The sequence below is a fragment of the Pyrus communis genome, chromosome 3 (genome assembly GCF_041283825.1).
Source record: "Pyrus communis isolate YQ-2024b chromosome 3, ASM4128382v1, whole genome shotgun sequence".
NCBI classification, from domain to species: Eukaryota; Viridiplantae; Streptophyta; class Magnoliopsida; order Rosales; family Rosaceae; genus Pyrus; species Pyrus communis.
Window position 1 is genome coordinate 20,785,348 of NC_142567.1, and position 14,044 is coordinate 20,799,391.

At 33.7% G+C, this 14,044-nt stretch overlaps 1 protein-coding gene across 1 annotated transcript; it reads right to left on the bottom strand.

Annotated features, from left to right (window-relative positions):
* Positions 1-919: 919 nt before the first annotated feature.
* On the bottom strand, positions 920-7,284 carry LOC137716087 (uncharacterized). The gene is made up of 9 exons (XM_068455480.2): positions 6,774-7,284; positions 6,428-6,614; positions 6,183-6,319; positions 5,986-6,098; positions 5,284-5,527; positions 2,160-2,312; positions 1,964-2,043; positions 1,793-1,842; positions 920-1,327 (listed from the first exon to the last, which is right to left on the bottom strand). Exons 1-9 carry the CDS (start codon positions 7,188-7,190, stop codon positions 1,191-1,193), a joined length of 1,518 nt encoding a protein of 505 aa, XP_068311581.2. The 5' UTR covers positions 7,191-7,284; the 3' UTR covers positions 920-1,190.
* Between the last annotated feature and the right edge of the window lie 6,760 nt (positions 7,285-14,044).

Sequence of the window (14,044 nt, forward strand, 5' to 3'; positions counted from 1 at the left end):
ATTGGAGATTTCATAATAAAGTCCAAATGAACATTGTACACAGATCACTCAACTGCAAATTTACAACTGCCCCTTAAAATGGAAGGAGGATACAGAGAGAAAGTAGAGAGAACACGGAGAGAATTTTTGAGAGAGAGAGAGAGAGAGAGAGAGAGAGAGAGAGAAGGAGAAATCCTTTCTTGCTTTCATTCAGTCTCAAATGATCAAGTTTACAGTGTTTAGAGACTTCTCATTTTTTACTCACGAAGAAACTGAGCTGACTACTCGAACAGAAAATAGCTAACTTAACAACCTAAACAGACTTCTAACACCTTCCTTCTTCAATTTGTGAAACTTGGCAATGTTACAATGGTTGATATCTTTACATCCCCTTCAATCTCATGCTTGGACGAGCCAAGCATAAGATTGGCACAACGTTGATGAAACAGCGGTGCAGAAAGATCCTTTGCCGGTATGTCTACAAATTGTTCAGCAAAAGATACATGTTGCACATTCAAATCCCCTCTTGTAACCCTTTTCTGACAAAGTGGTAATATATCTCAATGTGTTTCATTCTTCAATGGAATACTGAATTAGAAGATAATGCAATGGCAAAAATACAATCACAATAAAGCATTAATTGAAGGAATTTATATATAAAGGCACATGGAGATCAAAAGAGCTGCCTAACCCAAGCCAATTCAGCTGCAGTGGCAAGAACTCTAGTACAAAGGAATATGGAGTGGAGGACAACTTATATAGCACAAATACACTATCACAGTAGCGTTTCATGTTAATAATACAAAAACACATGGACAAGAAATAACACATATTATTGTATTATTGATGTGGAATGCTACTGTGACAGGGTAATATGTGCCATTGAAGTTCTAGTGGGGATGCCATTGATGCAAGTCCAATATTTTAATGGTGTAAACAATAACGAAAAATTAGGGATTACGTTTGATAGTAGCTATAAAGTTTGTAAATACCCCTATGGTTTCCCTTTTCAAATTCTAACGAATATGGGATACATCCAAAGGAGAAGAAAACATAGGTTCAAATGTTACATGCAACTAATAATCAATGGGTGGCCCTTGTCTTTGGCAATTAATGGATTTTTCCCTGCAGGACACACAGAAAGTTGTAGCTGGGATTTGCCCTAATCAATTTGTTTTCCGTGGTCTTATTGTTTGAAGGGGTAATTTTCATTATTTGTATGCCTGAAGGTCGGCATGGTACTCGGCCAACCATCCTTTGATGATTTTCACTTCAGTTTTTCGCTGCTCCACCAACCAGCCTGGATCAGTAGCGTGGTTTGCACGAAGTATATCCAAGCAATGAGATCCTGTAAAAATAAATTTTAATTTTGTACATTAATTTAAACAATTTCCGTATGTCTCTATCCTTTTGGTATTTCCGTTTCTTGTAATATTTTAAGTGAATGAATTATATTTAGGTGGGATTATTGCCCTATCAATTTTTTTTTCAAATGTAATACATGTGAACTGTCTGTTTGATGACTATTTCAGTTTTTAAGTTTTATTTGACCATGAATACTGACAAAAACATTTTTCAGTTTTTAGAAACAAGATGAAAACTGGAAAACCAATCTTGTAGTTTTTGTTTCTAAATACACAAAAAAAAAATAAAAAAAAAAGATTGAATTTGAAATCACTTTTTATTTTCCTGAAAGTCAAAAACTGAAATTAGTTACCGAAAAAGTTTTCAAAAGACCCCAAAATATAACATTTTGTTTTTGGTTTTTGGTTTTTGGTTTGACCCTTCTGAAAATATTGAATTTGACATGTACCATTCTTTGCCTGGACGGCAACAACAGTGCGTGATATGTCCTCCAACACCCTGTGTAATGAGAGTTAAAAACAACGGTTAACTTTGCCAGGTACATCATGCATGAATGTTGGTTTGTCAAAGCAATATTCCTTTAATTTATTTGTGTGTATATAGTAATTTTCATGCTTACCCGCCACTACTGTATGGGTCTCTTAGCCCATTGGAGAAAATGATGTTACTAGCAAACCTGTGGAGAGCTAGTTTTATATCCTGTGTTTGGTATAATTTTTGTTAGCATCAGCAGCAACATATTAAAGTGAATTAAAATATATGAAGAAAAATACTGATGTTAAAATGTTGAATATAATTATAAAGAGGACGCTTACATGGCCTCCGAAGTACGTAGTGACCCAACGTGGACGAGGAGGGACTCCATACTTTGCCTTGCAGGATTTGATGTAGGCTTCCAGATCGAACGGGTCAGGTTGAAACATGGTGTCGTTGCTGATGCTTATGGGTATCACCATGTCACTACACGTCTAAGTACAATGCAGAAAGTCATGAGTCACATCTAGAACCTTAAAGCTAGAAGGCCCCATTTCATTGTCCAATTTTTGTAGCCCTATAAACCCATCTGTCTGTGTGCGAGAGAGTAAACTTTCCCACCAAAAGATATATTAATAATTGTTGATATTGGCATTGACATTGGTATTGATATTGGTTTTGACATTGATGTTTGTATTATGACGGTTTTTTTTTTTAATACAATCTACCTAATTCGAATCTAAGTTCTCAGAAATATTAAGATTGTTATTAACATTAGCTTTGCCCCCTGAGAATCCATATTCATTTATGCAAATTTTATTTTTTTTAATATACGCGGTCGTCTTATTTCTTTTCCGTCGCTAGCTAGAATAAAATCAGATTTAATTTGCAGTCAATTTCTCTTTCTTTCTCTGCATTGGGTTGTTAACAACTTTCAATTATACAAATATTTGGCTCAAGTACTAAGTAAACACTAAACAAGAAAGACACAGTCAGTGTATGAATGGGATTCTATAGCATATGTATGACAATATTAGAATAACAATAATTAAGTTATTTGTATTCAACCGTTTAATCAAGTTTTCTTGAATAACTTTAGGAGGAAACTGGACATCTCCGATCTTTCCTATACATAACATAGTACGGCACATACATTTCTTCCATGATTTATTGAATTTCTACTTATTGTAAAATTATCAAGTTCTTTATATTGGATTATATTATCAAAGGTAGAGAAACACTTTGTAGCTCTTTTTCGGGAAACACTTCCAAGTAGGGGTGGGCAAACGGGTAGTGGAACTGCGGGTCGGAGCGGGTAATCTAGGTTCGGGGCGGGTACAGGGCGGTTTCAATTTTTTGGAGAGTAAACGGGACGAGACGGGACGGGGCAATGGCAATTAAGGTTCGGGCCCGAGTCCAAATATTGAGAAGAATGGGCCCCCGGACTAGCCTGTTTCTTAGTCCATCATCTAAGATCCCATCTCCCAGTCTGTAACTCAGACTCTTTCTCGTCTCCTCCCACCCACAGACTCTCTGTCACTCATCTTCACCTCCTCGACCTCGATGACATCAAACTCATAACCGCCACTACCATCGCACCACCTATCTCTCGATTCTCCTCCTCAACGAAGGCCCCCATCATCAGCACCTCGAGATGGTCAAACACCACCATCGTCAATGCCATGCGAGTCGAAGTCGACCACCATGCTCTCTGTTCTTAGTCTTCCAATGTCTCCTCTCATATCTTAATTTTCTGCAAGATTGGGCATCTAGCCCATCTGGGTTTTCATTAATCTGTAGGTATTGTATTGTGGGAAATATGAGATGGGGTTTTTTTTCTTCTTCTTTTTTCTGAATTTTTTGTGGAGTTTAGACTTTAGTCTCATCCTTCTTCGATTTTGTTTCTAATGTTTAGATTAAGGAAAATTGAAGGACAATGTCTCTTGCATGTTGTTATCTGTGTAGGGATCTTGCAATGGGTACAAACTCATATCCCTTTTGTTGATTTTGAAAAGGAACTAGAGAAAAAGTGATTGATTTTGTTGATTTTGGATAAAGGGTGCCATGATTTTATATGTATGGATCCACAATGGGAAGTACATACAAGGCGGTGATGGAGTTCGGGTTTATCGTGACAGTGAAGCGGATGAAGGACTCGAGGAGGTACCTGAGGATGGAGGAGACGTGGACTTGCTAGGAAGCTGAGGCACCCACACTTGGACCTGTGGGGACCCGTAGGACCGGCCCGTTTCAAAAGGGTCGGGTTAGGTTCGGACCCCATTTTTAAAACCCAAAACCCGCCCCACCCCGCCCCGTTTTATTTACAAACAGGTCCGATCCCGTTCCTTCAATTTTGGGTCCGGCCCGGCCCGTGCCCACCCCTACTTCCAAGTTCATATTTTCTTAAAGCACTTATTAAGTGTTTGTTTTTTCAAAAAGCACTTTCAAGTGTATTTTAAAATGCACATGAATTTCTAATATAAATATCTACATGTTTTTACAGATGCAATCACAAACAAACTCGAAGTACGATAGATTAGTTATACATGGTGTGAACATAAATGTGACTTAATGAAAAATAAATGTGACTTTATGAAAATTGGAATTATGTGATACGCAAATGCAACACACAAAAGAAAAGGCAGTATGATCCACATGAATTTGTCTTTCATCAAGTCAACCCTTTGAATGATGATTACTCAACCTTGGCAAATTATTTGGTAAGCAACCTAGCTAGCATGCGCGCATGTCAATGCATGTGACCACTTGAAAGCCATCTGATTTTTATCAAGTGGTGGTGGACTACTCTTTTGAACAAATCAGCGTAAATATTTGACTACTCTTTCCCTATGATAATATTATCCTCCAAATTAAAACATGTACACGTTGGGTGGGCTTTGCACAGAGTTGCGCATGCGCGGAGTAGGGTATGTGTGACACGAGGATGAAGGATTCAAAGTCTACGCCTAAATTAAATTTGAATATTCAAACTCGAGACTTTTTTTTTTAATTTTAAAAAGAATCATAAACTTAATTAAGTCAAAGGTCAATATACGAAACTATTTTTGAAACTTAGTACTGTAGTGGCATTAGACTTCGCAATGCTAAAAAGATCCTTCCAAGAGGTTTTAGATTCAAATGCTCTCCACCTTAATTAAAGAAAATCTAGTCGATGGTTAAATGTTTATCCTTAATACTAATACCCTAGTATATAGGATATTGGGTTTCTGCCTATGCATATCAGGTTCGAAACTCTTCCATCCCATAAATTATTGTAGTAGTCTCTAACTCTCCCCCTCCCCCTAATAATAGAAAATTGTAAAATAAATGCAAAATCGAACAAAAAATTGAAGCTATAAAATTGGTCTTGTAATGCATGCAAGCATTGGTATTACTTTTTAAGTTTGTCATAATTAATCAATTATGAGATGGAGACAAGATAACTAAATTAATGTAACTAATTACCTGCCATCCCCACCCTATATCTGTTTCAGATAGGTTTCCGGGTTGATTAACATAGCACGACCTGTTTCCTCTGTATGCAACAAGGCCTGCAAATATTTTGCTTAGAGTATCATTTCCAGAAGAAGCTCCATCAATTCCTCCACAGACAACAGTAACTGGATAACTTGGTGGACTATCGTATTGAGCAGCCCGAGCATACACTGATTGCAAGTAGTCCTTCAGCTGAGAAGAATTGTTCAGCAAACTAAAAAACAATAAAACAATGAATTAATAAGAGATCGTTAATCTTGGGAAATTGACTATATATAAGGCTTTTTATAAACGAAACTGCTATTGTACACTCTAAAAATCTCATTTTTTAATTCTCACAAATGTATTTTTCTTTCTAAATATAATAAGTTTAGAGTGTAAAATAAGAATTTTAGAGTGACAGTAACAATTCCGTTTATAAATCTCAAATGTTGAAATGATCATCAGATAATGACATATCAACAAATCTCAAAAAGCAACCAATTCTGCAACTGAGATTTGTATTTTATATTGTTTCAGCCAATTTCTCAATAACAATACAATTTCCTCAGACTTATGTAAATGAAAAAAAGTGCAAATAATTCTTATTGATACAAAGAAATATCAAGCTAGCTAACTAGTCTAGAAATTATGTAAATCCCAACATACAATGTCAAGGTTTGCTACACTAACCTGCAAGTGTGGAACTTCTTGCTAAGAATTGAGAGGCCTCCATCCTTAGAGGCAATTTCATCAATTTCAGACCATGATTTCTTTATTGTTTGGTAGCAAGTCTCACTCGCTTCCTGCACATGCATTCCAAAAAGTTATATAACTCCAATTGATGACATACATTGATGTTAAAACGGCATCAAAGAAAAATACTTTACTTGAAAATCCTTGGTCACAATGGAATAATATCCCTTTTCTGGTGGGATAATGTTATCAAAGTAAAGAATTGGAGCTGACGAGGCTAGAGCTCCCACTGCGACATGGGGATATTTGAGCCGAAACCATGAAGCAAGCACTGTATCAAAAATGGAAAATCAAAAGGGAGAATAAAAAACATGGCCAAAAAGTTACTTATCTTAATTACTAAAACAATATTCGTGAAGGTGAATCTGCAGTCACTCACTTCCACCGTATGATCCACCGATAACAATCACCGGAGAATCTTCAGCGTGAAGTTGCTTCTTTACATGTATGAGGATCTCTGCATAATCTGCTATTGCCTGGGCTGAATTGAAGTATCCAATAGTGCTTGCATTTTTAAATGCTTCTTCCCTTGATCCGAACGGGATTGATTTCCCATAGTACCGGTGCTGGTGAGAAAAATAAAAGTCTCAGACTAAGTAATGCAATAGAACTCACTTGATCAACAGTCCAAATTAATAATAATCTTATAACATGTAAATTAATGTCCGGCAAGAAAACTACTTCCCTTAGTTCTATGTTGCGGCCGGAAATTCTTTTGTGCATACCTCAATGAATATCTGGAGAGCTTGGAACTGATAGGCGTTTTCACTGAGAAAGCCGACAATAGCAAGATCGTTGTCAATTGATTCTTCTGCGCCCAAGTAAGCCAATATTGGTGCACTAACATTGGAGCCACCCCAGTACTTGGAGTTGATCAAATATCTTTGTTGAAAAGTAGTGAAGCTATCGGGCCTGAAGTTGAAATGGTCAAGTGTTTGGGTGTAGTAAAATGTTTCAAAATCGTTTTGATCAAGTGCAGACAAAGCTTTTGGTTGGTCATTTGCAAAATAATTTCCATGTACAAATGTTCCTCCAGTAGGACTCAGCCTTGGGATTTTCATGGGTGAACCAGAAACCGAGGTTGTGATAAATAGAGAGATGATTGGTAGAAGGAATAGAAGTAAAGATATAAATGGGTTCATGGCAAGGTTGTAGAAGAGAATAATTTTAGGGTTTCAGTTGTGTGTTTTGGAATCTGGTACTAAGCACAGCCATGCATGTATAATACATATACACAAATAATATATATATATATATGTACAATAATCAACCAGAGACTTGGACTATTGACTTTAGTGGTCGGTTGGTAAAAGAATTTAATATTAAAAAAGTTTGATATTATCTCCTTTCTAGAGAGACCAACTTCAATGGTGGGCTAAAAGTCAAATTAGCTCCCAAAATTTCCCCCCAAACCCACTCCAACCCAAGAGGAAATTTTGGGCTAAATGCTAAATGCTAAACCAATGCCAAATTCCCCCCAAAATTTAGCCTAGAAATCGGAGTGGACTCCACTCAATATTTATCGGAATTTAAATTTTTTTTAGATTAAAATGTTCATAAAATTAATTTACGATAGTCTACATATTTAATTTTTTAAAAAATTTAATTTAACAAAAAAAATAGCCTAAGTTCATTCTTTAATAATCCCGGGCTAAAATTTTAGGCTAGAACGGTTGGAGCAGAAAAGTTGTTTCTAGGCTAAAAGCTAAATTTTCCGAGCTAAAAAATTTGGTTTTTAGCCTAACCATTGGAGATGGTCTTATCTATCGACTTCATAGACTTCATAAAAGCACAAAAGAATTGATAGCGAGCTCAGTCTTGGTTGGAGAAGTTTTCATGTTTGACTCACACAAATGCGAATATGAAATACATACATTTATAGTTAGTTTAATATTAAGTTGTTGCCTTAGATGAGTTCATAGTTCATCCTACAAGTATCTTTATAAATATCATGTAATTGTCAATTAAAAGAAAGTTCTATTCTGCCATGAAAATGTCATTGCAATCCAAACATTTCCAAAAATAAAATACAGTTCTTTTGATATAACCCAATGCAACACTTGGCTTAAAGCATTCCTCTATTTTGTAGGTAAATTATTTGGCATATATTATTACATAATATTCAATGTGTGCAATCAATCAACATTCCTTTATTTTGGTAAATTATTTTGCATGTATTATTACCAATGGTAGGCACATTTTGATATTATTATACATATTATGTGCAAATAATTTACCTATATATATATATATATATATATTGTGCAAAATACAGGTATATTAATTAGTTTTAAATCAAATAATATATTTATTTTGTAGGTATTATTTTGCATGTTTTATTACATAATTTATTAGGAACTTATATTATTATAATATTAAATCAAATAATATTTATTTATTTTTTAGGGATTATTTTGCATGATTTATTACATAATTTATTAGGAACTTATATTATTATTATTATTATATGTATGTGCCAAATAATTTATGTGACATCCCACATCGCCCAGGTAAGTGATCCTTATATGTATATTCCCATCTCTACCTAGCACGAGGCCTTTTGGGAGCTCACTGGCTTCGGGTTCCGTAGGAACTCCGAAGTTAAGCGAGAAAGGGGCTAGAGCAATCCCATGATGGGTGAGCCACTGGGAAGTTGCTCGTGAGTTCCCAAAAACAAAACCGTGAGGGAATGGTAAGCCCAAAGCGGACAATATCGTGCTACGGTGGTGGAACGGGCCCGGGAAGTGATTCGCCCCGGGCAGGGATGTGACAATTTACTTATTTATATGTAAAATGTCACATCCCGGCCCGGGCAGGACCACTTCCCGGGCCTAACTCAACCGTAACATAATATTGTCCGTTTTGGGCCTCTAACACACCTTCACGGTTTTGTTTCTGGGAACTCACACGAGAACTTCCCAGTGGGTCACCCATCATGGGATTGCTCTAGCCCCCTTCTAGCTTAACTTCGGAGTTCCTACAGAACCCGAAGCCAGTGAGCTCCCAAAAAGCCTCGTGCAAGGTAGAGATGGGAATATACATATAAGGATCACTCCCCTGGGCGATGTGGGATGTCACATAAAATATTGGTAATTTTGAATAAAACCCTCCTCACCTGAAGCTACGAAAATCTTTGTTGAAAAAAAGAGTCGTACACACAAGCTAACATTTTTATATTTGTAGAATATACTAATTTACATGTCAGCATCATTTGAAATGAACCAAAAAATGCTAACTTATATTGGTATTATATGCATGTTGTGCAAAAGAATTTACCTCTATTTATATTTAAAATATTGGCAATTTTGAATAATACCCTCCTCACCTGAAGCTACAAAAATCCTTATTGAGAACCGTATGCACAAAGCTAACAATTTTATATTTGTAAGATATACTAATTTACATGTTAGCATCATTTGGAAAGAAGACAAAAAATGCTCAATTTTATACAAATGTGAAACAACTATATTACATTTATAATATTTGAAAACAAAACTCTGATATCACGTAATTTTTGTTACTAATATGCATAGAATCACGACATTAAAATTTTTCTTTTCTAAATCCAAATAAGATATTTGAAAACATTTAACTTAATGAAATAATGTAAAATAAATGTAGATAAGAAGTAATAGACCCGAAGTCAATGTTATTAAGGATAATTTAGATATATAAAAAATATGAATTTGGTTTACATAGCATTATCCTAATACGCACACACACAAAAATATATAATATATAAATGTACAATGACATCTCAAAGAAAGGAGACTTTGGCATTGTATTGACTTTAATGGCTGGGATAATTGCATAAAGGTAAAAGAACTTAATTACAAAAACTAGACATAATCCACTCACTTATCTATCAACTTAATAAAGGGAGTTTTAATGAAAAGGGCTTGGTACTATTTATTCTTAATCAAAAGGACATTTTGCGTATGAAAATCCCATAATAGGTCAAGTCCTTTTATTTATTTACTGTTATGCCATTGATAGTGGTCCACAATGATGTTGACATTTCTGTCTAGAAATACATTATTTTACATGATGCTATTCAACTTATGCTAATTTGTTGTCAGCTTTTCATGCTTCCATCATGTTGTCAATGTTATGCAGCTCTTCTTCTGTCAAATTGTTCCAATACTGTTCATCGCCTTCTACTAGCTCTACATCTCTTTCTCTATCTTCTTTCACCTTGTAATACATATTTTCTGTTTCTCTTTTGTAATTTTGAGGCTTCCAGTATGGCTGATGACGGGCTTTTGACTTGCTGTAAATATGCATTTCTTCTTCTTCTGCTACTAATATCATATCATACCTAAAATTTTCAAACTCATCTAAGGCAAACATTTGGATTCCTTGAAATTTTATAATATTGTTGTATGAAGGAGTCCACCTATGTGGAGTGATAGGATATGGTCTAAAGAACTCTTCATTAATCATGGCTATATGCCTAGCTTTCTCCTTATGCATATGTACATACCAATCTGGAAGACTACTAATAAAACTTATGCAAATTTCTTTCCACCTTTCCAAATAATCTTCTATTACTTTCATAAGTTTTTCAGGAAATGATTCCAGTTGAGAAATATGGTTAATAAATATTTTATCAAGATAGCCAAACTCTAATAGTAAGGCTGGGGTAACTTCTACCACATTATGCCTTTTCTGATGCTCATAACTAAAATGTCATGGTCTAAAATCTCTCATGTTAATCCTGGCCACAGTTATGCTAACCTCTGGTTTACAAATACAATTCTCTGTACTATCACAAAAACATGGTAGATACATCTTTGTAATAATATTCATCCCTGGTTTTGAATCAAAGATTGATTGGTACAAAGCACATTGTAATTGTAATTGTAATTCTTTCATGGACTGTGATGCTCTGATCAGGATTTCATTTTGCATGTCTGGTGACATTATTCTTAATTTTGCTTTTGAAATTTCTTCTAATATTAAGTCTAAAGGTAAATTCCTAAGAATGCTGATGCTGCTCATAATTTTGATGCTGCTCCATTTCAATTTCTTCTTCTAAGAGTTCAATCTTAATCTCTTCCATGGGCTCATTAGCCTCTTATCTTATGGGTTCAATAACCTCTTTTTCTTTATTCTTATGTTGATCAGTTGTTTCCAAACCTATTTTCAATTCTCTTTTCAGGGTATCACTTGCCTTTTGCTGCATTCTAAGAGATTGGAGTTCTTGGTTTATTTTGGTAAACTTACTAAGTAATGACTCATGATCTCTAAAAATGACTTGAAGATTGTGCTCAAGGGAATGAATATGATGCTGGCTTTGATGGAAATTGAAATTAAAACTATCAAACTCATGTTCTAAGGCTCTAATTAGTTTTTCATAACCTAACCTCATGCTTGGCTGTTTGATTTGGATGTTCCAAAAATTATCTAAGATAACCTGTTACTTATCAGAGAGTTTTGGTACCCTTGTCCTGTACCTCAGAGTTAGATTTCTGATTCCTTCAACAATATTGTCATTAAAATTGAAAGTGGGTACTGGTGGTGATGTTGGTCTGCTTATGCTATTTTGAAATCCACTGAATGGTGGAGGTCCATGGTGCGTCATTATGCTATTGAAAGATGATCTTCTGCCTTGTGGTCTTGTGCCATTTGAAGATGATGGTCCACGATATTCCATTCATGTTTCAACAAATTAATCTTGATAAGATATCAGCTAATGTATTGTCATTACCTTTTATATGTTCAAAAATTGGTTTAAAACCATTTTCTGTAATTGAATCAACAAAATTAACCCATCTTCGGGCTGCTTGTTTGTTAGCATGTATCTTGTTATAATGAAAAACTATATTTTGACAATCTGTTCTAATCGTAAATACTTCATTATCTAAAAATAAAGAGAATGTTTCAAGTGAGTTAATTATTCCTAAAATTTCTAAGTCTGTTAATGGTAATTTTGACTATACATCACTAAATTTTCCTGATGAATATCTACAAACTTGTTCGTCAGACTTTGGTGAATCCTTATACTTTTTCTGGTATAATATACATGCCCATCCTAATGATGAAGCATCTGTTTCAACTATTTTGTAAATATCCTCTAATGGTAATTTTAATGGCTTAAGTTTAGTAATTTCTTCCTTTATATTTTGAACTAATTTAATATCTTCACTATTAAAATACTTTTATCCAGTTTTGCTAGCTTTACTGTGTAATACTGCTATTTTTCTTCTTAAATCAGGGATAAAATTTCTTGCATAATTTAACAATCCCAAAAATGCTTATAACTGTTTTTTATCTTCTAACTTATCTGGAAATTCTAAGACCTTTTTGGCTATATAATCTTGTAATTGTATTGTACCTGACTTGATATACATTCCTAAAAACCCTATATCTTGCTTTTATAATGCTATTTTATTTTTACTAATTACAATTCCATTTTCGATAAATTCTTGTAAAACTATCTCTAAGTGCTTCCTATGTTCATTTCTATTTTTAATATGTACTAAAATATCATCTACATAAACACTACAAAATTTATCATATTTCTTGAAAATCTGGTCCATCTTTCTTTGAAAGATTGATGGAGCATTTTTAAATCCAAATGGCATAACAAGCCGCTCAAAATGTTCTTCTGGACAAGTAAAAGTTGTCCACTCAATTGATTCTTCTGCTAATCGTATTTGCCAAAATCCTGATTTACAATCAAATTTGCTAAAATATTTGCTCTCTTAAATTTTATTTATAAGTTCATCCTTATTTGGTAACTTATAACTATCTTCACGTGTATTATCATTTAATCTCTTATAATTAAAAACTATTCTAGTCTTACCTCTCTTTAATTCTGAATGTTTCCTAACAATAAATGATGTTGATATATGTCTAGACTTGGAATGTCTAATTACTTTTAAATTTAACAACTCTTTTATTTGCTGCTCAAACTCTTATTTATCTAATAAACTACAAGGCATATCAGCTGTCTTAATGGTTAAATCTGGATTAATTGTATCTAATTTTGCTAATATTTTATTTTTATTCCAATGCAACTGAGGGTCTTCTCCTATAATTCTAGTTTGTTCTGCTAATTGTAATAATTCTTCTAAACTCTTTGGTCTATCTAACTGTAATATTTCTATACGGTTTTCTCCTAAAATCGGATATTCATGTTCAAATATTTCTTCATCAAACTCTTCTATATTATTATGCTCATCATCTTCTTTTGAGTTTTCTAAATAATAACTATCTTGACTACTAGGTTCTTCTATACTTATGCTTTTATAAGCTTCTACAATATTACTTTGGTCAATTATTGTAATTCCTCTTTTGAAAAATGTTATGCTAGGATTCATAAATAAAAAACCTTGTAAATTTTTCAAAAAATTCAAATATAAAATGAATGGGTATGATCCTACTGGTGAAACAAATGTTAATGGTAAATTAAATTGTTGTTTTTCTACTTTAATAGACTCATTATTAATACAATGTGTTAAGTAAACTAGTCTCTCATCAAATTGTGTTATTCTCACTGGTTTTGCTAATTTTTGTCTATATTTTTCTGGTACTAATTCTTCTCTTATGACACTCTTTGTACTCCATGTATCTATCATAGCTGTTGTTTGTATCTTATGTTCTTTTGCTAATTCTATTTCACAATTTACGGTAATTAATGAACTATTTTTTTACTTTTCTATACTATAAACAGTATTTCCTAATATTTCAGTATTTTCTTGTGATTCTGCTGAATTAACTTCTAATAACTTATTACTATAACACTTTTTACATAATATTGAATATGTATTATAATATTTATTTGCAACTAATTTACTACACTTATGACATTTTTCTGGTCAACCTAAATTAATGTATTTATATTCTTCTTCATGTTGTTCTTCTATAAATGCACACATATACTCTTTTAAATCACTATTTGTGCTACATGAATCTTCCAAGTCTAAATCTATCATATTTATACTTTTTATACTATAAATACTCTCATTATCACTCAAATCATCTAAACTAT

Coding starts and splice junctions, on each gene's coding strand:
- LOC137716087 (XM_068455480.2), bottom strand. CDS start 7,190: ATGAACCCATTTATATCTTTACTTCTATTCCTTCTACCAATCATCTCT. Junction 6,615..6,773: donor CTCTCCAGATATTCATTGAG/GTATGCACAAAA, acceptor TTTTCTCACCAG/CACCGGTACTATGGGAAATC. Junction 2,044..2,159: donor CTACGTACTTCGGAGGCCAT/GTAAGCGTCCTC, acceptor TACCAAACACAG/GATATAAAACTAGCTCTCCA.